Here is a 25,040-nt window from a genome sequence, read left to right on the forward strand (position 1 = left end):
TTTACAAACCAGGGGATTGCAATGAATAGCATATTAAACAAATCTTAGGGAATTTCCGATTCGTTTAGTATGTAAATCGCCAAAATCCGTTCACGGTAAGAATAGTTATTAACGTTAACTTTATTTCATAAAAACGTGACCTGTTTTCAGATTTGGCACCCTTAATGAAAAACGTAGTTCTACGTCAAAAATAAACAAAATAAAAATTGTATATTCAAATATATTTTTCAATGCTCCTCAATATGAATAATAGGATTACAAGCCCAATGATTGCTACTTTTCATTTATCGCGGCTTCGAGTGCTTTCCCATTAGTGGAAATTTGCTGGCAACAGATTACAAAGGGAGGAAACATTAATGTTATTTTATATTGTGCAATCATTCAATTCATTTCATGCACCCCTTGAATCAAACCGTTTCGCCACAGCTGCTACATTGGAAGGGGTAGGAATCTAAAATAACTCTGCTGTCAAAAGAAGTAGAAAAGGAATCAGAGACAAATCGAATAAACTTGTTGGAAACGAGAATGATTGGATGACAGTGCACAGTGTGTGAAAAAGCATAGGCTCTGTTAAGAAGCAAAGAAAGAAAACTATTAGAAAACCTCTCGTTGCGTGTGTTTGCACTTGTGTTTCGCTGGAAAATTCTCACATTAGTGGAACTATTATTCAAAGTTTCGTTCACTTGTCGGAAAATTTCCTTTTTCCTGAAAGTCAACAGCCAGAAGAGACAGTTCGAGTTCAGCAAGCTAATTTGCGACCAAAAGTTTACAGGAAAACAAAAAGATGGAAGCTCTCATACCGGTTGTGAACAAACTGCAAGATGTATTCAACACCGTTGGTTCGGATGCAATCCAGCTTCCCCAGATTGTTGTTCTGGGCAGTCAGGTAAAGATTCAAATGTTGTTTCTAAGATAATTGTGTATCCCAGCGTAAGATTGACTACATATGTAGAACATTGAAAATTATGTAACTTAAATGCGGAAGATGTTTCGTTCTACAATTTGTTTTTTTTTGTCGGTACTAGTTTGTTGTTTTTCTTGTATCAGCGTTAATTTTAGCTCCTCTCATGGTGATGTGTAAGTTGTGCTAAAGCGATGCGTTTAATAACAATCTGTTTCACTCAGCTGACTCGCCTGTATAATAAGGCGAAGCAAGGGTTGATAAATCGGAGGATATGAACAAAGTGATTTCCATGTTGAGTAAACGCTCACCTGGATATGCGAGTCAGGGTCAACTTTCAAGCAACAAAGCGAATTGTACTTTCCAATATCTAAACAACTGTCGACCTGTTCAGTGGCTCTTTATTTGTCTCATATGGTATAAATATGAGTGAAATTTAGCTGAGTTAGCGGTATTAACCATGATGATTTCAATACTTGTTTATAGTTTTATGTTATAGTGATACTGTAACTAGCGTAATTATTAAGAAGAAATGGATGAATTGACATCGTGATATATTCAACATCAAAGAAAGTGTTTTCACAATTCGGGCACAAATTTGTTTTATGACTTTAGGAAGATAACATAAGTTAAATATCCTTAAGGTCTTGATCGTAGGAATTAGACTTGAAATGTATATCTTAATTGATTTCGTGTGTATCCTATTGAATTAGGAAAAATCCTGACGAGAGAAGTTACAAAAGCAAAATTCTGCCTTACTAAACTGGATCTTGTCTCAATTTTATAATTCTTTTTTTTTTTGAGAGACTTTCAGCCTACTGGGCTGCTTCGCGTCTGTGCTGACGGTAGTGGACATTATCGCAATGTTTCATCAAAACAAATCGTTTTACATAAAAAGGTTACATAAACTTCACTTCACTTGAAATAACACAAAAATCAAGCACATTAAATCGTTTTCAAAACATAATTCAACAAAACACAATCCTGGTGTTCCTTCATTTGCTGTTTGCTTCATAGACCAGATGGCAGGGATATCCTCGGACCATGGCTCCAAGCCAGTGTACAATGGTCCTGGAAGTGCATTTAAGCGGAAATTGGCATCTAGAGCTCGACAGTTATTCTCTAGACAAAAACTGTCTTCGACAAAGTTGTTACATATGATAGAGCGCTCATTTTATGTTGTCAAATGAGGGACTTAAGGTGGCCGTACACTGTTTGACCGAAAGTCAAATATTTGACACTTTTTGACAGAAAAAATTTGGTCAAAATTTAGTACAAATTTTATGTTTGACAAAAACATTTTACAACCATAATTACACCTATTTGTTTTTGTTAAAAATTTGGCATAAAACTATTTGGCGAAATACAACTATTTGGAATGAATGACAAACACGGTTATCACATAGTACACTGTTTGTCGAGTTGGACACTACTTTGTGTGCGTTCGCTGTCATTTTGCAAAGAAAAAACGTATAGATGAAAATGGCTACTGCCACTGAATGGCACTTGTCCTGGCCGCGGCACCTATAATATTTGAAGATCAGAAAAAAACAGAAACGGTTCCATAAATGCAGCATGTGGATGAACGAGTGGATCAAACAGCGCGAAACGCGATTTTACGTGAAACGAACCCGAGAGCAACGAAATGAGTATGCAATAATATGAAAGAACATCTTTCGAGCTTAAAGATTTCGATTATTTTCTTTGATTACATCGTTAATCGAAAAAGAAAATACACAAATGCGGAAAGCGATGTGCATTAAAATTTTCGGCAATTGGAGACAGTTTCGTGTCGCTACAGTAGCTCTTAGAATCCTGGAATACGTCCCGTATTGTTCCCAAGGTACTACATGCTGTATTCACAGCATGAATGAGTCCGTGAAATATATATTTAATGTATATATTGCCTATTTCTGTAGACTTTGTACCAACCGTATATCAAAGAAACGATTTTTGAAATCATTTATATTAGTTTTATTAAATTGTGTTCTTTCAAATAGAAAGGATTATTCTAATAAAAAACAAAACTATCGCACACCTATTTACATATATACACCTACACATACACCTACCAACCCCCGTTTAATTGATAACAAGCGAACGCTTGTCATGATTCTTCCCGCTGGTGATTGTGCCCACCTTGAAGGCGGCCACATTGATGAACTTCTTTTCCGCCTCGGCCATCTTGGCGTTGCCCTGGACGTCGTCCAATCGGGTACCAGCTGCAACACATCCCACAGCATCGGCATTGGCACCGCTCGAATGTTTCTTTTGAAATAGCTGCCGAAGATTCCCTCGAAGCTTTTCATCAGTGGCAGCAACTCTATCATCCGAACCAAGGAAATTGAGCAAACTCGAAGCCATGCAGAACTTGGCACAGGCGTTGTGCGAGACGGCGGTATCCTGTGCGACCGCCAACAGAACAGCTTCAGCACTTTGATTAGTTCGTATATATCGTCAACTTCTATTACCAAACTCGAGATCAATGTGCGCCTTGTGACATATACGATCGATTGTCGATACTGGGAACCTTACCGGCAAAAACTATTGCCAGAAACTCCGCGAAGTTTTGCAAACCCTCATGACGCGTAAACGAGCTCTTCCGGGAAACCACCGCAATGCATTAAATTATATTATCCAGTAGATCGGTTAAAACTTCACGGTTGGTTTCTTTTATCTAAAAACAGAAATCCATTGAATAATATGAAGATCAAATATATACGTTCCTGAAAACGTTTTTCCTCCTTGTGAGGATGGCACCTTAATATTATCCAAAAACATTTCCAAACCTGATCAACAAGTTTTTCAACCAAATCAGTTGGCCAATTTCAAATTCGAAATCGGCAGTGAGTTTTGCATCACCGAGTTGATATCATCAATACGGAGGACAATGTCAAATCGTCCGAATATGAATCAACACGGTCAAATCGACCGTGTTGATTCATATTCCTCGCATATTTTCCGTGCACTTTTGGGTCTAGCAATTGTAGGTCATAAAAATTATATCAGTGATGAAACCTAGAAATAAATCGCAAATTAGAATATAATCTTATAAAATCATACTTACCTTCCTGCCATAATGCGAAATGTAGAACTAATGTTTACTTTTGGGCATGAATGTCAGGTGCACAGATTGAACTGTGTTGCTCTTTTTTTTATGTATATCAGGCCGAAAATGCAATTATTAATTTCGTTGGGGCTTGAACAATATAAATAGCAAATATATATTACACAGATTTTAATTAATTTGAAAATGAATGAATAAAAATTACAATAAAAAATATCTGGAATCGCTTTTGGCAGTTTTATTTGCCACTTGCCACTTTGTTTGCCATTCTTTAATTATCAACAGTGGCAAACACTGCCAAACATCAAAAATACAAAAAATTTGACTGGAATATTTAACGTACGTCAGTACACGGTTTGACAAATTGGTCTAAAAAAGTTTAAGCAAACAAGTTCTAAATATTTGTTCGTCGTATTTTGTGTCGAATATATTTGACCAGTACACGTTGATCAAATTTCATCTGTCAAAAATAGTCAAATATTTGGCATCGGTCAAACAGTGTATGAGCACCCTTAGAATGAAAGGGATGTCAATGATATGATCGATTTCTCTACATCGACTCTCTCTTTTGGTCATAACTTCGCAGCAAATACATTCCGAACTGTTTTTCACAATGTGGAAGGTAGGTCAGAACCACACCCCTTGCATTCTAATATAAGGTGACATAAATTATCGATGAAATGAACAATATAATTTTCCTATCATTACAGATAGGGGTAAGCGAAGTTCCACAATGTTGTAGCCCCTGTTAAGTTGCCTGGAGAAATCAGGAAATTTCGTCACCAACCTGGATAAGAAATGCAATTCCGCCAGGAAGTTATACCAAAAAATAGTAGAGTAGGAAAATTGGAAAAAAGAGAAGAGTGCAAATGATTGTAGGTCGCTTCTAGCCATCAGTGTTTGGCTTTGTGTGTGTTGCTTGTTTTCGTTGCGCGAAACTTAGAACTTGTTCATTTCACTTGTGAGTGGAAATAAAACAACTTGTGAGTTGAACAAAATCTGAACAAGTAATGAAAATTTTTTTACATCTATTTATCCTGGTAAACGAACAACGGTTACTAAGGTTGCTCCAGGATAGTACCTATCAACTACTTAGATCGCAGGTTACTACTCCAACACTCCTCCTTAACCTACGATTCCGGTCAATTTCATGAATTGAGTATGTTTCTGTTTCGCCAAAGCCTTTGTAAATCCGTCAGCCGGATGTTCGTGCGTAGGGATGTAGTGGAACTTGATGTCACCTTTCTCAACAACATCCTTCACAAACTGGTAACGGATAGACACATGCCTCGTCCGGGGATTACATCCGTCGTTGCGAGTCATATATATTGCGGATTGATTGTCGCAAAATATCGCTATTGCCTGCTCACCGTCAATCTGCAGAAGAAGCTGCTGCCACCAGAGCGCCTCTTGTGTCGTTCTAGATAATGCGATGAACTCCGCTTCACAAGATGACAAAGCCACGCATGACTGCCGCTTCACATTCCACGAGATGGCTCCTCCCATCTTCTTGAACACGTATCCCGTTGTTGATTTGCGCGTATCAGGATCTTCTCTCCAATCCGCATCTGTATAACCGGTCAACTGGGAATCGCCGTTCTTCAAGTACATCAACTTCTTGTCACATGTGTCACGAAGGTAACGCATAATACGTTTTATAGCCTCCCAATGCTGTCTTCCAGGGTTTGCAGAAAATTGACTCACCAAGTTAACTGCAAACGCTATGTCCGGTCTGGTTGCTTGTGCTGCATACAATAACGAACCAACCACTTCCTTGAAGGGAACCTCTTTCATCTCTTCTACTTCTTCCGGGGTATTGGGGCACATCGACTTGTCTAGCTCATAGCTCGACAAACCCTTTTGCAACGGACTTTATCGACATATTATTTGCTGTATCAATCGAGTGCTCCAAACGTTATTGCTTCTTGAAACCTTCTTCACATCTGGTCATATGACTACTTGCAGCTGAGTCGAAGTACCATTCTTCTTCTTTTCCTCTTCCAACAGCTAGCATCGCGTATAAAACCTTGCCTTTGTTCTTTGTTGGTTGCTTCTGCGGACAATTTGCTGCGAAGTGTCCGGGTTTCTTACAATTGAAACAATTTCCGTTCTTCTTCTCGGTCTTGGACTGTCTCGGTTTTTGATTCTGCTTGGTGTATAACGCGCCCTCTGTTCCGGAGCTTTTCAACGGCCACTTCACGTCTTGAAGTATCTTCGCTTTCACGGTGTCGGCCGTCAGCTCAATCCCTGAGGCTTGCAGTCCCATGATCATGGGATTATAGTATTCTGGCAATCTTTTCAATAATAGCGATGCCAGCCACTGATCATTTACCTCGAATCCGATTTCACTCAGGTTTTGAGCAGTTGTTACCAGTTCGTCGACGTAGTCTTCAACGGAATCAATTTCCTCCAACTTCACCGACGTCAACTTGTCCAACAATCCGAAACGACGAATTAGTCCATTGTCCTGAAACGTTTTCTGAAGCTTTTCCCACGCTTCTTTTGTCGTTTCAACGTTCTTCACCAGACTATAATTATTCTTCTCCAAGCTTAGGCAAATCGCAGCTAACGCTCGTTCGCTCATCTCGGGATCGACCTCTTGACCTTGAGTTGGCTCCACTGCTCGCCAGGAACCTTCTCTTATCAGGGTCATCTTCATTGCGAAAGCCCATGAAGCATAGTTTTCACGTCCACGCAGCTTCTCCATGTTCGAAAGATTTACAGGGTTTCCAAAGGCACGAACAACACCTGCGGGCCGCACGCCATCACCACCAGCCGGTAATCCTGCGCCACTGTTTGGCGTCCTCGTACTTCCGCTCGTATTACTTCCAACACCACTGCTCTGGGGCGTGTCTCTCGGGATCATGGTTTCGGAATCGAAAATAAGCTTCTCTTAATATTCAGGCTATGGCCAGTTCTGGGCCCATAACCACTTGTGAGTGGAAATAAAACAACTTGTGAGTTGGTCATAGTCTGAACAAGTAATGAAAATTTTATTACATCTATTTATCCTGGTAAACGAACAACGGTTACTAAGGTTGCTCCAGGATACTACCTATCATAAGTATAAGATCGCAGGTTACTACTCCAACAATTTCCTGTGCATGTGATTAGCACACCTTCCATACTTTTAGTTGCCATTAGTATTTGCTCTCGTGCGCATCGGCTCTGTTGTGATGCAACAAGCTCCTAGCTTTGTTGATGGTTTTGACCGAGAGTCGAGAAACGATTTTTCTCGCGATGTTTCATTTTTCTTCGCTGCAACTGTGTGCATCTGTTAGACGCGTGTTGGATGCTTATTGAATGGCGATGCACGGAAGTTGCCTCTCATTAAATACTCAATGCAATGCGTGCATTGATATAAAGAAACAAATTGCGACATATGACCAATTAGTGTATTGTTCTCGCAAAGGCAAGAAAGAACCGTTGCTTCTCGAAATGATTCTACAAAACCACGCAAGCCATTATACCTTTTCAGGATTCCCGGAACTTTTTACTAAAGAGTTATTAGGAAATTTCGACGTATTCGCAAATAAAATCCGAAATGAAAAACCAACAAATTTAAAAAAAAAGATTGCGCACTACATACTGCGCGGTCGTGTCTCGGATACAACTCCTCGAATTTTTTGAAACAAATGAAATCGTGTCTCGGATACAACCCCTCGATCTTTTTTAAAACAAATGAAATTTCAAGCTCATAGCGCCCTTTTGTATTTTACATATTCTGTGTGCTATAGTAAGAAATAGCTTAACAGTGTTATAAATACTAGCTGTCGTTCCGCTCAAAACTGATTTGTTTGATATAAATTACTTCTAACATTCACGTTTTCTTAATAAGCGAACGATTTTGGGTTCAATCGCAGAACTCATTATTTGGTCCTCAATTGGTCCTTTAAATTTTTTTCTTTTACTAGAAATTTCCTAGAATTTCTACCAAAACTCATAATATAAATAATATAAATTTGTTTTCGCAATTTTCTCTCAAGATTCTTTATTCATTTGCAAATAACATGTTTCTCCGTTACATGAGAAACATGTTTGATACATAAAATCAAATTTTCGTTCATAATTTTTATTTTCAAAGGAGGCTATTCCACCTGAAAATCTATTGCCATTTGCGCTTCACGCCAACGGAACACGCCGCTTAACTCCTCAAACGCGAAATCCAATTAAACTAACAACGATGTCATTCAAGAACATATAATTCATTTTATTCGAACGTTCCCTCAATGTTTGAAAAATAGAAATTCTACGGGCAGAGACAAACACAACAAAATAAAGCCGGCTCAAATTGAACAATTCTATGCTTTGGTTTTGCGCTTACCAACAAATTTGGCGTCTCATTTAAACAAATTCGAAGGTTATATGAATAAAATGGGTGAAATGAGAAAAAATATTATTAACATCAAGCCGTAACTATTATTGGGACGTTCTTTAACAAATCTGTATATTCTGTATGAAACCCAAAAAATCTGTAATCTGTGTCTACAGATTGTTGGTCTACAAAAGCCGAAAAAATCTGTAGAAATACAGATTATTCTGTAGATATGGTAACCCTGCTCAGCAGAACTAAAATGAGCTATATGATCACATACAGTATCACGCCATACTTTCTGAATGGCACCCTTCGTTTGCAAGGATATCGTTATTGAATTCAACGAAACGTTAAATAAGATTTCTCAAAAGCAACAGATGGATGTTAGCCATTTCAGTAACGGATGGGCACGACGGAATCCAGCTACATTGGCTCAGCTTTTCTAAGCACAACGCGGGATCGACGGATTGAAGAAATGTTTTAAAGCTATACTTAGTTTGTTGAAGAAAGCGGACCAACTCAGCATGGACGGTCCCCATGTTAATTGGAAAGTAATGAAGCAGCTGTAAGAAAAAATCCGTGAAATCCATGCTGCTGTTCCTTGATATGTACGTAGCCGCAGTCAAAGCATAAAAGGAACGTAAGTACAAAGATACACATTCAGATATCCGTAGGAGCTTTGCAGCTGTTTTCACCAAGGGATTGCTAAGATGGCCGCCTTTCAGTAGCCAGCATAGAAAATCATGAGCATAGAAATCATAACCTAAAATTCAAAATGAAGTGCTCCGCGCGATTCTTCGGCTGTGATTTGAATTGCAAATCGTCAAGAAAGCTTCCGGATGGGTATCCAAACATCGCTTGCCAAAAAAAAACTATCCAACGTAATCAAATATTAACATATAACTCCAAACATTAAACAATACGTGAGCCCCCTAAGCGCGAGCCCTGTTTTATGCTGCCTACGCTCAATTTGCATTGGATGGGATAGGGTTGCCAGAGCCCCGGTTTTCACAGTCAGTGTTTTAGAGTAGTTGCAGAGGTTGTCGAGAATTAAACCTTTTCTCAACATCAGCTGTTGCAGTTCAACCATTTTTGATGAGCTTTCAGAATGACGAATTCTATGACACCTTTCCTTTCTCTGAGCTAACGAACCTTATCAAACCGGTAATGGATGAATTGATCAAGTCTGCCCTTTTCAAAGGGATTCTGAAGTTCCTCATAAATGACGATTTGTCTGATGATTCGTTTGTGCCAGCGGCTAAAATTAGATTGGGATTCGCTGTGAAAGCTGCAATCAAAAGTGTTGTGGAGACACATCAAATCTCTGAGAAAAATATAGTGATTTTTCAACAAAACTGTACAGAATGGATGCCGTCGTTTGCATAAAGCTTTTGAAATCAACAGTCAACGTATGCGGAACTCTCAACCGTCGCTGTATTCTGCATACTCCGCAGCAATTCAACAGTTCCGCGAACGTATTGCGGTTTCTGACAAGATCGTTGTAGTCGGTGATTATAATCTTCCTCGTCTGATATGGGAAAAAGACCACGATGTCAGAGGATTGCTGCCATCTAACGCATCTTCCGAACAATAGATTGTGCTGATCGAAACTATGGTTGCTTCTGGTCTACATCAAATCAACAAACTTTTAAATTCGAATGATCGGACACTCGTCTTGCTTTCGTGGACGAACCAAGTGAAGTTGAATTGATTAAACCACCCTCAGCTCTCCTGAAACTCGACAACCAGCACAAGCCGTTCGTTCTTCGTATGGTCGTTGATGACTTCTCTATGCATTTTTATTTCTATTTCAGTCGCAATCATCTTCGTTTAATTGAAACTCTGTACAACGACTGCCAGATTGCATCGTTTTGTAGCTACATTGCTCGCATGGAAATGACTGCAAGGCAAAGTTCCTCTGCCTTTTGGACGCATGTACGCAATCGTAAACGATGTAAACAATTCCCCACTGAGATGACATTAAGAGATAAGTCTGCTGATTTTCCGATCGGCATAGCCAATTTATTCGCAGATTTCTTCGAAAGTGTACATAACACTAGCTTACCAGCATTTTCGTCTGTCAGCATTAGGGACTGAACTGCTTTCGATGTGAATCTACCACTTTTCAACATAACACAATTTGAAATTTGGACTACTCTGAACGACGCTTCCAAGGGACCTGGAACCGACAATCTTCCACCATTGTTCCTGGAAGAATGTGCAGAGTCTCTAAAAAAGCCGCTTTCAACGATTTTCAACAAATCTCTCCGTCACAGGGTTTTCCCGAAGCTATGGAAGACAGCTTCAATTTGCCCAATATACAAATCAGATTCGAGGCATCTCGTGGAAAATTACCATTTTGTGCTGCTTGGCTAAAGTGTTCGAGGAATTAGTTCACAACGTCATCTATTCAGCGTCTCAAACAACCATCTCCGAATTTCAACACGGATGAAGAAGCGGTCAACCACAACAAACCTCATGGCGTTTACCAGTTTCATTTCAACAGAAATCGAGAAAAAGCACCAGATAGACGCCATTTATTTCGGTTTTTCCAAAGCGTTCGATAAAGTTCCTCATGACCTCGCCGTTACGAAATTCGTCACCTGGGTTTCCCTCTCTGGATCACCAAGTGGCTGCGTTCTTATCAGGCTGAGCGACGTCTTAGTGAGCGACAGGCGTACGTCAATATCAGCGGGTCGCATTCTCGTACATTCCCCATCACATCTGGTGTGCCACAGGGCAGCGTGCTGGGGCCACTCATTTTCGTGCTGTTCGTGAACGATTTGTGCTTTCGATTGAAGGCACGAAAACTGTTTTACGCCGACGACCTGAAGATTTACCGATCTGTCGCTTCCCACCTCGACTGCTGTGCACTTCAGGCGGATATTAACGAACTGCAAAAATGGTGCCTTGAGAACGGTATAGAACTGAATGTAAAAAAATGTAAGTCGACCGCATTCTCTCGCCGACAATTTCGAATCGAATTCGTATACCAAATCGGGCCCGTACCTCTGGAGTGTGTTGTTTCCATCCGCGATCTCGGTGTGATCATCGACAACAAACTGCGCTTCAACGAACACATCAACGTAACCATCGCCAAAGCGTTCTCAGCCCTAGGGTTTGTTCGACGTAGCACCAGCAACTTCCAGCATGTTTACGCTATGAAGACACTATACTGCTCATTGGTTCGTAGAATCCTGGAGTATGCCGTAAGTGTGTGGGCTCCATTTCATGCTACCCAAACACTCCGAATGGAGAGAGTTCAACGCAGCTTCGTTCGTTACGCCCTCCGCTCACTACAGTGGTCTGACCCAATGAACATGCCCAATTATGAAAGCCGCTGTAGACTCATCGCTATCGAAACGCTTGACTCCAGACGTTCGAATCTACAACGGCTTTTTGTTTTCGATTTGATTTCGGGAAACATCGACTGTCCATCAGTGTTGTCCAGTGTTTCGTTTTATGCGCCTGTCCGTCAACTTCGTGAGCGTGAGTTATTGTTTATTAGACGACATAGAACCTTTTATGGCCTTAATAACCCTTTGGACGCTTGTTTTCGTTTGTGCAGTGTTCGAATTTGATATGTCCAAAAATATGTTTAAAATAGGATTAAGGCTTTATTGGTTTAAGTTCAGTCTGTGGAATTGTTCATTAACATTCGAGGCGTTGTAAATAAATAAATACTACATAACATTTCTTCGAAAAATGATGGAACGATCACCGTTGTTTTATCCCGTGACACAATATGTTGGTTGTATCGATCTGGTAGTTATTTCAAGCTATCCTGATGTTGCGAAAAAGCGCATTAATTTTGCTCTTGAACATTTCTTGGAGAAAAATAGAATCCGTGATACCGTGGCGGACAAAAGTAAGGAGGAATTCGTCAAGTTTTGTGATACTTCGGGTTTGTGCGATATGCTAAAAACCTATCGTCGAAAAGAAGAACGTTTGGACATCTTTGGAACGTCTGTCGCATGACAGAGCTTGGTAGCTCAGCGCATTGTTCACATGAATTCATCTTGTTTGGCAAACCTGTAGAGAGTTTGCATGTATATAAAAAACCAGGATTTTTTTTTTAAATCTTCCAGCAAAACCAGGAATTTCTAAACACAAATCAAGTTGCCATCCTGCTCAATTCAAAAGCAATTGTCCTCAATGCCCGACGTCAAGTTTCCGTCCGTGCCTCTAGGCACAGACCTTTCTACTTTTTTATGTCGAGAATTCATATGATAAGGGAAACAGACATATTCTGATTACTATCCAATTTTACCTTTCATTCGCAGAGCTCCGGAAAAAGTTCCGTTATCGAGAGTCTGGTTGGGCGAACGTTTCTGCCGCGAGGCACCGGAATCGTAACGCGCCGTCCCCTTGTCCTGCAGTTGGTTTACACTCCCTTAGACGACCGAGAGCATCGTTCGGCGGATCAAGGCACGGCAAACGTTGAAGAGTGGGGTCGATTTCTGCACATTAAGAACAAAATCTTCACCGATTTTGATGATATCCGAAGTGAAATAGAGAATGAGACAGACCGAATGGCCGGCAGTAACAAGGGCATTTGTTCGGAGCCGATCAATTTGAAGATTTATTCGACGAAAGTGGTCAATCTGACTTTGGTGGATTTGCCCGGCATTACGAAGGTTCCGGTGGGAGATCAACCGGAAGATATCGAGGTGCAAATCAAAGAACTGCTGATTACCTACATAGAGAATCCAAACTCGATTATATTGGCTGTGACTGCGGCCAACACAGATATGGCGACAAGCGAGTCGCTCAAAATGGCAAAGGATGTTGATCCGGACGGAAGAAGAACGTTGGCTGTTTTGACAAAGCTAGATCTGATGGATGCCGGTACGGATGCTATCGATATTCTCTGTGGTAGGGTGATTCCGGTAAAGTTGGGAATCATTGGCGTTGTTAATCGGTCTCAGCAGAGTATCAATGATAAGAAGTCCATCGAGGACCAGCTGCGCGACGAAGCTGCTTATCTGCAGCGAAAATATCCTACACTGGCGACCCGTAATGGGACTCCCTATCTCGCGAAAACGCTGAATCGTTTATTAATGCACCACATTCGCGATTGCCTACCGGATCTGAAAACGCGTGTCAACGTGATGGCGTCTCAGTTCCAGTCGCTGTTGAACTCCTACGGAGAGGATGTTTCGGACAAGAGCCAATGCTTACTTCAGATCATCACAAAGTTTGCCTCGGCTTACTGTTCAACGATCGAAGGAACTTCTCGAAACATTGAAACCACTGAACTATGTGGAGGAGCACGGATTTGTTACATCTTTCATGAAACCTTTGGCAAAACCTTGGACTCAATTCATCCGTTGACTGGTCTGTCTAAAATGGATATTTTGACAGCTATCCGCAATGCCACCGGTCCTCGTCCAGCACTCTTTGTGCCAGAGGTAAGCTTTGAGCTGCTCGTCAAGCGTCAAATCCGAAGATTGGAAGAGCCCTCACTGCGATGCGTGGAGTTGATTCACGAAGAAATGCAGCGCATAATCCAACATTGTGGCACCGAAGTTCAACAGGAAATGCTTCGTTTCCCTAAGCTCCACGAGAAGATTGTCGATGTTGTAACCCAACTTCTCCGCCGACGACTCCCAACCACAAACGGTATGGTCGAAAATATAGTTCAGATTGAACTGGCATACATAAACACAAAGCATCCCGACTTTCACAAGGAAGCCGCCCTCGTTCCTAGTCTATTGAAAACTGAATCCCAGGATCAGTGGGCTCACTTGCATCAGACAGGAAACCCCCCAAGTCGTCGAGCCACAGCTCGACCCAACCCACAGTCGACTCCCGTTCACCAGCCGAACGGTGGTGAACCTGTCGAATCTAACCATGTCGGCGAACAAACAACTAGTTGGTTATCCAATATTTTGCCCCCAGCAGCTGGGTATGTTCCGTCTTCAACCATTCCATCGGAAAGCGTTCAGAACTCCGTTTCCAACACCCCAACGCACGGTGTTTTAAGTCCGTCAAAAGCGGTGAATTTGCTTCCGGATGTTCCAAGTGTTCATGCAGCTCGCAAGCTAACTGATAAAGAGCAGAACGATTGCGATGTGATTGGTAAGTGGGTTGCCTGATGATCGCTATGCGATTGATTACATTTTACCTGTTGTTTCAGAACGTCTCATTAAGTCTTACTTCTACATTGTGCGCAAATCGATCCAAGACTCGGTGCCGAAGGCCATCATGCACTTCCTGGTGAACTATGTCAAGGATAATCTGCAGTCCGAGCTGGTCACCCATCTTTACAAATCGGATTCGGCAAATGAACTGCTGAACGAGTCAGATCATATATCGATTCGTCGCAAAGAGGCAAGCGACATGTTGAAGGTCAGTGGAACGATAGTAAACATGTTCTGTGTTATCTTATTCTAATGTTTCGTTTCATTTCCAATCCATAGGCTCTGACGCGCGCAAACCACATTATTAGTGAGATACGCGAAACGCACATGTGGTAAGTTGAGGATAAAGACGACCGAATGGGGTGGGGATAGTGGAATGTGTCAGTTCACCGTTAGTGAATTATTATCATTTAAAAAAACATCAACATACAAACTCATACTATCTGTTAAGGTTAGAAGATTGGCCATCCCGATATGTCCGTTTCCTACTGCGTCCATCGACCGTCATTCGGAAACCCAGTTACATTTACTGAATGCATTATATCTTTTTTAGTTGAAACAAAGAAATAAAATAGTATAATAATTATTATTGTTACTAAGTATAATGAAAATAACGTAGTTATTGGCATAACAGTAAACAAAATTGTTCACATTGTTCAGTATCTGCACCATGAGATTTGAAAGTGTCCGGTTGAAATGATGCTTTCGTTGTGTATTGCATGTTGAATATGAAGGAGAACAAGATAGAAACAAAGCAAGACCTCTAGTCCTCTTTGTAAAAGCATTTGCAAACCCACGTTAGGTCCCATATTATTCTGGAAATAGAAAATAGCCAAAGAAGTCCGACAGTTTGGGGGTGCAATTTTTTTTCACGAATACATAAATACAGATCTTTGATCAGTTGCTGTAAATCGCTAAATCATGATATTATCAGAAAGACCGTAGATCAGGTAATTTAAGCATTTTAATCACCGAGTAGCGTAACGTTCATAGATTTCACACATTTCATGATGGTCATTAGATATGTTGCAAAATTTCTGAAGCCGACAGATAAATAGATAACATAAGTTTTTGTTCTGTTTTTGGTAAACCTTGTTATCATTTCCACCAAAGCAACAAAGTGTTTCCTTTGGTATTCTGTTAAGCACCTATATCTTAATGTGCACTTTGCTTAAAAAAATAGAAAATAAGCGACAGGGATTATCCTAATCGAGTTGAGCTCCGATCTCAGTACCTTACTACTGATATTGGTAAATTATCGAAAAAGTCAATAATAATCGTTTAGGTCAACTTCACTGATTATTAAGATGCAAGTGATGCTAATTATTATCCGATAAATAACTTATGAAGACTCTATCTCTCTTCATTGACTATGAAAAATAAAAAGTAACATAAAATGCGAATGATCAATGCTTGTGAATACATATTTATGTCCGAACTTTCCAGGGTAGGGTAGATAGGGGCAATATGGTCCTCATAAGAACGAAACGTCCTGAATCATGTAGGAGTATTCATAAATTATGTTACATGTTTAAACCTTACGATTTGAAACCTTATTGATAGATGTACATTATATGAAAATGCTTTAAAAAAGATTTATGTGGAAAATTTACACTTATAAAATTTGTTCCATTTTCGTCGATCGAAAGCACTACGAGGCAAAATGGGTCACCATGCGGGGCAATATGACCATACTAGTTGATTCAATCATTTAAGCATGTTTTCGCTAGGAAATAACGTAACAAGTTCATAGAACGAAAATTTATTCTACTTCGCAACTCTACCACGTATATTTCATTGCGCTCACCGAAGTTATAGCGCTCATCTGCCTTTTCCCCGCATTGCTAGGATTTTGAAATTTTCGGTCTGCACCTGTTGGATGGAGATAATATTTTTTTGTTCGCTCGCTACTACTATTGGGCAATTCCAAATGAAATCGACAAATGACAAAACATGAGTATTTTTGATTCGAATGAAAGTTTGTATTCCGTTTGGGTTGGAGGAAATATGAGTTTTTCACATCATTTGGGAATTTTTTGACTCAAGTGTAACTTTTCAAAAAGGCGTACCGATTTTAGTTAGAGAAATCTTTGTTAATTCATATTCCAAAAACTATGAGTCCTACCGAAATATTGTCTTAGAAAGAGTTATAGAGTATTGATGTCGAAATGTGAGAAAAATATACACTGAGAAAAAAAAATATAGAAGGTGGTGTTCAAGACACGACCGCATTGTTGACGTAGAACTACGCTATAGTTCAATTCAAGTCGCTTGTTTATAACCACGGATATTATTTCATAATGCTACGAAAATTTTGGAATAACCGTTCTACCATAATCTCAACAATCTCGAAAAGAGATTGATCAATATTAGCGCAAATGCAATCCTAGTTGAAAGCAGTTTTTGCGACTGGCACGCAAGCCCAAATAAATTAATAACTTAATATAACTTATTAAATAACTTGGTATTCCCCAAATAATTTTTTGGTACACAACCTTAACACCTGCTTAACCATAGCGTCAGTTCAATGCATTGATGACAGAAAACAAACAATTTTAACTTTTAATTTATTCCACCACCTGTTCAAGTTCACGTTCACGGGAACTCTAAACCAGACTTCAGCGAGAACTACTGTTTCTACTCAAGGCAAATATTCGTTCTTCTTCGTTCGTTCTTCGTCCTTCGTTCTTCTTCTTTTCCTTTGTTCACAGAGACTTTACATCTTACGATTTCTCCTTCGTTGCTAGTCGGTAAGTTGCTTGTTATTGACTGCTCTGTTCGAGAAAGCACACAAATGGACAGAACAAATGTATGAGAAAATGGGAATGCTTCCAATTCTCATCAATTTAAACCATATACAGACTATGGGATTGTAATGTATAGCATATCAAACAAATCCTAGGTAATTTCCGATTCGTTTGGTATGTAAATCGCCAAAATCTGTTCGCGGCAAAAATAGTTATTAACGTTGACTTTATTTCATAAAAACGTAACCTGTTTTCTGGTTTGGCACCCTTAATGAAAGACGTAGTTCTACGTCAAAAATAGTCCTTTTTTTAGTTACAAACAAAACTTTAGTTTGCAATATCTAAAATATATATTTTTAATTTGTTTTTGTTTTTCATATAAAATAGAAGTCATGTAGAAATTTTCAAAAATGAGTCCAAGATGGTAAAACTGTTTTTGACAAACTTTGTGGAACATCGAATTTTTATCAATTTTCGAAACTTCGAATTTTTGTGTGTGATTGTGAAATTTTTAGCCACAAATTATGAATTCTGATGTGAATTGAAAGAAAAAAGCTCTTTATCAATCTCCTCCTTAATGCAGTCATTCTCGAGATGTTTAAAAAATATTAACATTTATTGTCTTTTCTATAGTAAACTAGCTGACCCAGCAAACTTCGTTCCGACCAAAATTTATTTTTCGTTATCACATCCACGTTTTCTTACTAAGTGCACGTTCATGGGTCCAATCGCAGAACTGTTCATTGACTGATCTTGTAATCTACCCTTTAAAATTATTTTTTACGATAAAATTTCAGAGCTTCTACCAAAACTCGACATAATAATATCAGATTATTTTCAGACACAATTCTCGTGCATCCACTTGCAAATAACATGTTTCTCCGTTACATGGACTAAATGTTTAATACAGAAAATATGAAATAAAATTCATAATGAAAAAATTAATTCAATGCTATTCTTTTATGTTTTTCGCGATAATCAGTCAAAATGAGTATTTATGAAACAATTGAGTATTTCTAACACAATTGCTGGAAAATAAGTGTTAGAGCCCCCGCAGACTGCAGACTGATTTGTCGGTCGATAGTTAGGTCGGCTTCCTAATCAGTACGGAGAGGTATGCATGTGCGCACATTACGCCGATTCAGTTGGGTCGGTTTTTGCACCAGAAGGCCGACCCGACCAAACTGTTGGTTGACAGAAAGTCTGTAGTATGCGGGGGCTCTTATTGGTTCAATAAAAAGCCCAAACGAATGGTGGCACATTTTGCCTCTGTCTACTATAATCTTATAAATAAAATGATGTACTTGGAGACGTTTTCTGTTCTGGCTTCTAGATTTATTTCGCCTAAATTATATACAAACATTGAACAAGTAAATCAAAAGTCTATATATATTCGATAAACTTTCGGTATGAATCGGACTCAAAACAAACAAAAAATGAATGTAATACACCATAAAAACTGGCTCACAAACACCGGTTTAGGCCCGAGCACTATCCGATAACACACGTACAATACTGCCCACACCTCCCTTCGCGAATATCTTTTCGTGCCAGGTGAGAAGATGACCGCTGGATCCCTCCGATGGAATCTCAAAACCACGATAAATGTATTTCATCAGCACATCCCACAGCTCTGGATCATCCAGCGACTCGATCGCAGCATCGATCTGGGACGATTTGATTGATAGCAAGACTTTCAATGTGAGATTTAGTGCGTTGTCCTACGATAGAAAAATAAACATATTAGTTACGAATGTATTGCTGTGAAATGGGGAGAAATATTCACCTTCACTTGCTGATTCTTGCACAACAGAGGGGCATTCTGTAAGACGGTCTTCAGCGCATCAATGTTCCGTCCAGTGTTGATAATTTATCATAATTAAGGAAAATACATATTTAACAAAGGTTGGTCGTAATGAGTCATGACTTAACACGAGCAGAAAAATAGAACTGGAAAAAAAGATTAATTTTGTTGCCCAAAATAAACAATAAACAGATATTTTTCCTGAAAGATTTGTTTTCAAAAGGATATCTATTCAGAAGCGAGGTGATTTCATTCTCATCGGGCACTATCATTCCACTGGAGGCCTGGTCTGCGTCATCCTCTCGGAAATTATCTTCATTGTATTGATCAACATCAATTTTGCGGAATGCAGAACTGGAGGTATTCTTTGCCATTGTGCAGGAAATTGTTTTCAAAAATATATCTGTGAAAAAAATATCGATCGTAGAGGATAATTTATCTGTAATTCGACTTTAAATTATCTTTACACACCCAAATACTGCTGCAGAAGCAAATATGTGCCAGCGAAAGATAACTAAACATCGGTATGGTGGAAATGTCAAACATGAAAAGTTGCGATAATACATGCATACACACTTGCACGAAAACAAACAGTATGCATATTTTTGTGAGGGGCAGGAATGAACACAAATAACCGGTTGAAAATCTTTAAGCAATGTTCACACGAACTGATAGATTCTAAAAGAGACGAGTGTAATGGGCACCTTACACGATCAAAATTATTGATAATAACTGTCTTCAATGTCGTGACAGCTAGGCTTTTGACATCCGATCTAACCTCATTCAATATTTTGCCACCTTACACGGTCAATATCGCCATCAACCCGGGACTACGAATGTATCCGCGATGACTTGAGGCGACATTCGAATATGGGATCCAAACTACTCACCATCAGATTAGAAGACTCAAAGGTAAAATTGAATTGCTAAATATTGAATGAAAATTCATACTTGACGTTATTTAATTACTTGAAGCAAGAAGTCTTGACCCTAAGGGGCTGTCCACATACTATACCCTTTCCTCTGTCAACCACGTGGACATTCTTCAATTTTTCCAATCTAAATCAAGGAAACAATTTTATTGCGCCTATATCGCATTTTAGATTTGTTTCATTCAAATTTTAGGTTTTCTAAATGATAAAAATGATTAGTAAAGTGATTCAAGTAAATAAATTATAAGTCTAGGAAATAAAGACTCAATGGAGCCATAATTCTTTAGAAGTAAGACAACATTTATTTGCTTTTGGATTATAATATGATGTAGGTGATTTAATTGATTTCTCTTCATCAACTTTTTCTTTAGTCAATAACTCAACTGCAAAAACGTTCCAATTTGAGTTTGCTTTAGAATCCGATAGATGACATTGTCAAATACAGCTGGGAATGTGTTTGGAGCTAAGCTATGACCAATAAAGAGAGTCGATGTAGGGAAATCGATGATGTCACTTACACCCCTTTCATTGTGAGCCTCTCATGTATTACTCTTCTTGCGAATTAGCGATGTTTTTCTTTGCAAAGTAAATAAACTTAATATTGGCCCTGTTTGTTCAACTCAAAAATTGAATTTGATAGCTAGTGTTATATGAAAAATCTCAGAAGAACGTGGATATTATTTTTTAGAAATTTATTAAATATCGACACTTTGCAAGTACCCATTTGCAAAGAGAGTAATACAATAAATCGACTCTATATGAATAACTGTATAAAGATTATTATCCTAAGACTAACCGTTCTCGAAATATTCTATAAGTTTTTGGCATTTTTACACAATTTCGAGAACTTAGTTATAACATTCAGCTGCACTTTGTGTTTTAATTTTTTTTTATTATATATAACATATGATTGGCATACTCAGAAACCAAAGCTGTCAGACATATCCGTTTAACATGCAACTAAATTTGCGTGAGTCGACACTCTAAAAACAAATTAGATCCTCTTGTATCATATATTGTGAGTTGAGAATCTTTTAGGGCGTGATAGATCATTGAGGATCAATGAAATTGAGTATCAAATCAAACTACGCTTGTGATTGAACTTTTATAGAGTTGTTTATTTTTAGTCATAGTCATTTTTATTGTCACCGAACTTTTATAGATTTGAGCTTTATCTAAAATACGCTTGAAATCAAAAAGTAAGTTTACCTCACATTTTCTTGTAAACAAATAATTTAAAATAATTTAAACTACTTCAATTTTTTGACGTGGGACTACGTCTAACCGGAGTATATCGGGGGTAAAATGAAAACCTAAACATAGAACATGCAGGAAAAAATGAAAGATTCCGAATGCTTATAACTCGAACATTTCTTACTGGATCGGAAATAAGGGGGTCTTCGTAGCCACTTGGTTTCGCGTTCGCTTACTAAGCGATCGGTCGTGAGTTCAAACTCAGGGCCCTCAATTGACCATCTTTGTGTTGTTTATAGAATAACTACGTCCACGCAAACATCATCAGCGATGGAGATCGATCCACGGTCGAAATTCGATCGATTCATCCATACAACTACTCTGCTCTGCAAGAAACATCGGGCTGCTGATCTATAAATAACCCAACAATGATCAATATCAACTGTCTCCGCTGTCCGGTCTGCTTGAACAATGGAAGAACAGAAAGAATACCCTTACGCCTAAATGGCTACTACTGTGTAATTTACCATAATGTAATGGAACAGAAAACTTAACGCCTAATTGGCTACTACTAACTACTGTGTAATTTACAGTTTATAGAAACATAAACATATGTACATGTACACAATTAAAACCCGGCTCAGTTACAGCTAAAATGCTAATGAGCCTAATGAATAAATAAATGGGATACTGGATCGGAAAGATGTTTGCATCAATTGATACGTAATATTTCTACGCTTCTATCGCAATTAATGAAATGTTATTTTTCATTAGATAATCAATTGATTAACTGTAAAATGTTAAGCGTTATTTAAACGCCCTAACTAGCTCGTTTTGATTGGCCCGATTTACGGTTTTCCCAACACAGCCATCAAAACCAAGCAGCCTTGGGGAAATCGGCATTGCGAATACATGAAAGTCGGGGGTATTTTTGTTCCGACTGAAATGTATTTCCCTAACACAGACTTCAGAGAACACCAGGGTGTCTGAGGAAATTGGCATTGCAAATGCAGGTCAGGCCTAACAGAGACATCAAAACCAAGATGTCATCATACCAAACGTAAAAGGACTGTCATTAAATTTACTTGTAACGAAGAAAAATCTATTGGATGAATTGACCTTACATGGCATTATACAATCTTTTTACTCACAAAGTAAATATATTAAATTCAATTGAATTCGGAAATTGTTTCATTCAATCAAAATTTTAATCAACACAAATAAATGATTGGCATTGCAAATGCAGGTCAGGCCTAACAGAGACATCAAAACCAAGATGTCATCATACCAAACGTAAAAGGACTGTCATTAAATTTACTTGTAACGAAGAAAAATCTATTGGATGAATTGACCTTACATGGCATTATACAATCTTTTTACTCCCAAAGTAAATATATTAAATTCAATTGAATTCGGAAATTGTTTCATTCAATCAAAATTTTAATCAACACAAATAAATGATTACTAAGATAAGGTAGTCCCACATCAACCTTGCGGTTATATCATAGATATAATCCACCAATTTTTTTTTTAATTCATAGGTAACCTAATCAATCAAACTACTCTATGATTTGATGCATCAAATGATTTGATACACCAACCACTAAACAAATTATTTTACTTTTGCTGTAATTTCGTTTTAAGTATCTACAAAATCCACGAAATCTACTCCATTGTGTCTAAGTATACTAATTCGTAGCCTGACGGATGTCGACACAAAAACCAGAGAACGCATAAATAACTTGCACAAACAAAATTTGCGTTCAAAATATTGCAGTTGAACAATAGATTCCTTTTTCTTCTCTTCATCTCCTAACAAAGTTCGGTGTCAAAGAACGAATCTTACAGCAGTATGAGAGTTTTATTTTGGTTGATAAAACATTAATGTTTGTTATGTTTTTGAGGGAAAATGACAAAAACTTTTCAAAACCACTAACTTTGAAAAAAAAACTTCCTGAAAAAAAATATTCCTGAACTTAACAGACAGGGTAAATATGAGGGCATTTTTAAGTGGTGGATTATTTAAGTTCCTATTCAGAACAAGTTTTAGATATGCATAGTTTACGACTGTGAATTAGTTTTGAATCTGTAATAGTTAGTTTCATGATTCGCGTAAAAGATCCACCCTAGAAGATCCCCGATAATTATCTTGTCCCTGTAATTAATACTAAAGGACTTACGTAAATTAAGTGTCATTCCACTAGAATGAAGAAAAGGCCAATCAGCGAGTTCTGTAATAGAATCTTTTGTTTTACATGCTCTACAATTAACGGTAAAGCCCGACCGCTCACAATTATTTTCAAAATACTGTGAAAATAATATCAACGATATGAGAAAAATATATATGGTTAAATAATATGGACGATCGAGCGCTCCCACATAGCATAACCTCTTTATTGATCCATAAAAAATACTCAGGGTGAGTGGAAGTGTGAATAAGTGTGAAAATTCTTGAAAATTATTTAATACGTCACACATCAAGTGATTTCACTAGCCTGCTGAGCGTTTTAGCGCCCTATGTTATATTAGTGAGACTCGATGTTGTACGGGAAAGGGTTAACGGCCTTGAGCTTGGTTTACTAGTTTAGGCGAGCGCCAAAGATAGTAATTGATTTCAGGCGGAACGAACACGTTTTTAAAATTAAAAATAGGAATAAAAATTAACTTCTCCGTATCAAATTAATAGGGTAAATGATCTTGGTTTGTCCAATTTAGTTTTCACGATTTTCTTCATGAAAATCACATATAACCAATACGAGTTTGGGTTTGTTAAAAATCCCAAAGTCTCTAGTTTCTAATATGACCATACGGCGTTGTAATTATTCAAATTTATATATTTTTTAACAATTTCCCCCCTAGAGAAATTATGATCATGGTTTGTCCAGCTCTGATCATGGTTTGCCCAAAAAATTAACATGGTTTGTCCGGTGTTAGTAATCACCATTTTTGAATGAAAAAAAAATCGAATTTTCAAGTAGGTGTAGATGATGAGTTTACTGTCATCATATTGATTCATTCATAATTTAGGCTTTCTTCAGAATATTGCATTTTCTTGGGCATTTCAAAAGTGTTCAACACTCAACACTCAACACAGAAAAACTTCATTTCTGCTATGCGCGAAGGACACAATAAACAAACTGCAGCGCGCCATGCGGTTGCCATAGAAATCATGTGGACAAAACAACATTAGACCCATTCCATGTGGTTATGCACCAGAGAACCAAATTTCTAGTTTTAGTTTTAGGAAAAAATTTAAAACGTTATTTGAATAAGCACTAGTTATATCATAAATTTTTTGTAACAAATTTAAATTTTATTCATTGAGAGAGGCGAGTTTGAAAAACTACATAATTATCTTTAAAATATTTCAGGTCTTCACTATTTTTATGTTTTTCGAGATATCTCTGCACATGCTTAACCAAACTTCAATGTCTATATTCCATTGAATGGGTGATTAAATGCTTGTTTGAAGAGCCGTGGGTAGGCCTACGTTTCATTTTGTAATTTATGAGAAACAAGCATTTGAAAGAAATACCTGTTTTTGAAGCGTTGTCACATCACAAAAGTAGAGCATGTTTTAAGTGTATCAGACGAACATAGGTTCGCACATTTTTATGCTTTTATGTTTCTCTGAGAAAACAATGAGAAAACAATGAAGTCAACAACCCATAAAATTTGGTTGAGATCGGTCTACAAATAGAGGAGTTTCAACTGTCTCCAGAAGTTGTTGTCACGTCGAGAAAAGTATACGATCCATTCCAGTGTAACGTAACAACATTTTGACTCACTACAAACACTTTTTTTGCGTTCTCATGAATAAAACACACAAAATAAAACGATGTTATAGTAAAATTAAGAAAATTTCCAACAAGAATCATCAGTTGGAGAATATTTTATAGTTAGATTGGCTTGTTGCTAGTCAAATACTTTTGTAACG

General features: G+C 38.2%; 2 protein-coding genes across 2 annotated transcripts; one reads left to right on the plus strand and one right to left on the minus strand.

Moving 5' to 3' along the window:
- The first annotated feature begins 522 nt into the window (after positions 1–522).
- On the plus strand, positions 523–15,827 carry LOC129777030 (dynamin-1-like protein). Its single transcript, XM_055783078.1, has 4 exons — positions 523–886; positions 12,567–14,364; positions 14,423–14,634; positions 14,706–15,827. The coding sequence occupies exons 1-4, from the start codon at positions 785–787 to the stop codon at positions 14,760–14,762; spliced, it is 2,169 nt and encodes a 722-aa protein (XP_055639053.1). The 5' UTR covers positions 523–784; the 3' UTR covers positions 14,763–15,827.
- A 2,659-nt stretch (positions 15,828–18,486) lies between these two features.
- On the minus strand, positions 18,487–19,558 carry LOC129777034 (actin-related protein 2/3 complex subunit 5-C). Its single transcript, XM_055783082.1, has 4 exons — positions 19,449–19,558; positions 19,206–19,380; positions 18,960–19,032; positions 18,487–18,894 (listed from the first exon to the last, which is right to left on the minus strand). Exons 2-4 carry the CDS (start codon positions 19,349–19,351, stop codon positions 18,652–18,654), a joined length of 462 nt encoding a protein of 153 aa, XP_055639057.1. The 5' UTR covers positions 19,352–19,380; positions 19,449–19,558; the 3' UTR covers positions 18,487–18,651.
- Between the last annotated feature and the right edge of the window lie 5,482 nt (positions 19,559–25,040).

This window comes from Toxorhynchites rutilus, chromosome 3 (genome assembly GCF_029784135.1).
Source record: "Toxorhynchites rutilus septentrionalis strain SRP chromosome 3, ASM2978413v1, whole genome shotgun sequence".
In the NCBI taxonomy this organism is placed as follows: domain Eukaryota; kingdom Metazoa; phylum Arthropoda; class Insecta; order Diptera; family Culicidae; genus Toxorhynchites; species Toxorhynchites rutilus.

Coding starts and splice junctions, on each gene's coding strand:
- LOC129777030 (XM_055783078.1), top strand. CDS start 785: ATGGAAGCTCTCATACCGGTTGTGAACAAACTGCAAGATGTATTCAAC. Junction 14,365..14,422: donor GAACGATTGCGATGTGATTG/GTAAGTGGGTTG, acceptor CTGTTGTTTCAG/AACGTCTCATTAAGTCTTAC. Junction 14,635..14,705: donor AGGCAAGCGACATGTTGAAG/GTCAGTGGAACG, acceptor TCCAATCCATAG/GCTCTGACGCGCGCAAACCA.
- LOC129777034 (XM_055783082.1), bottom strand. CDS start 19,351: ATGGCAAAGAATACCTCCAGTTCTGCATTCCGCAAAATTGATGTTGAT. Junction 19,033..19,205: donor ATCACCTCGCTTCTGAATAG/ATATCCTTTTGA, acceptor AATTATCAACAC/TGGACGGAACATTGATGCGC. Junction 18,895..18,959: donor GCAAGAATCAGCAAGTGAAG/GTGAATATTTCT, acceptor TTTCTATCGTAG/GACAACGCACTAAATCTCAC.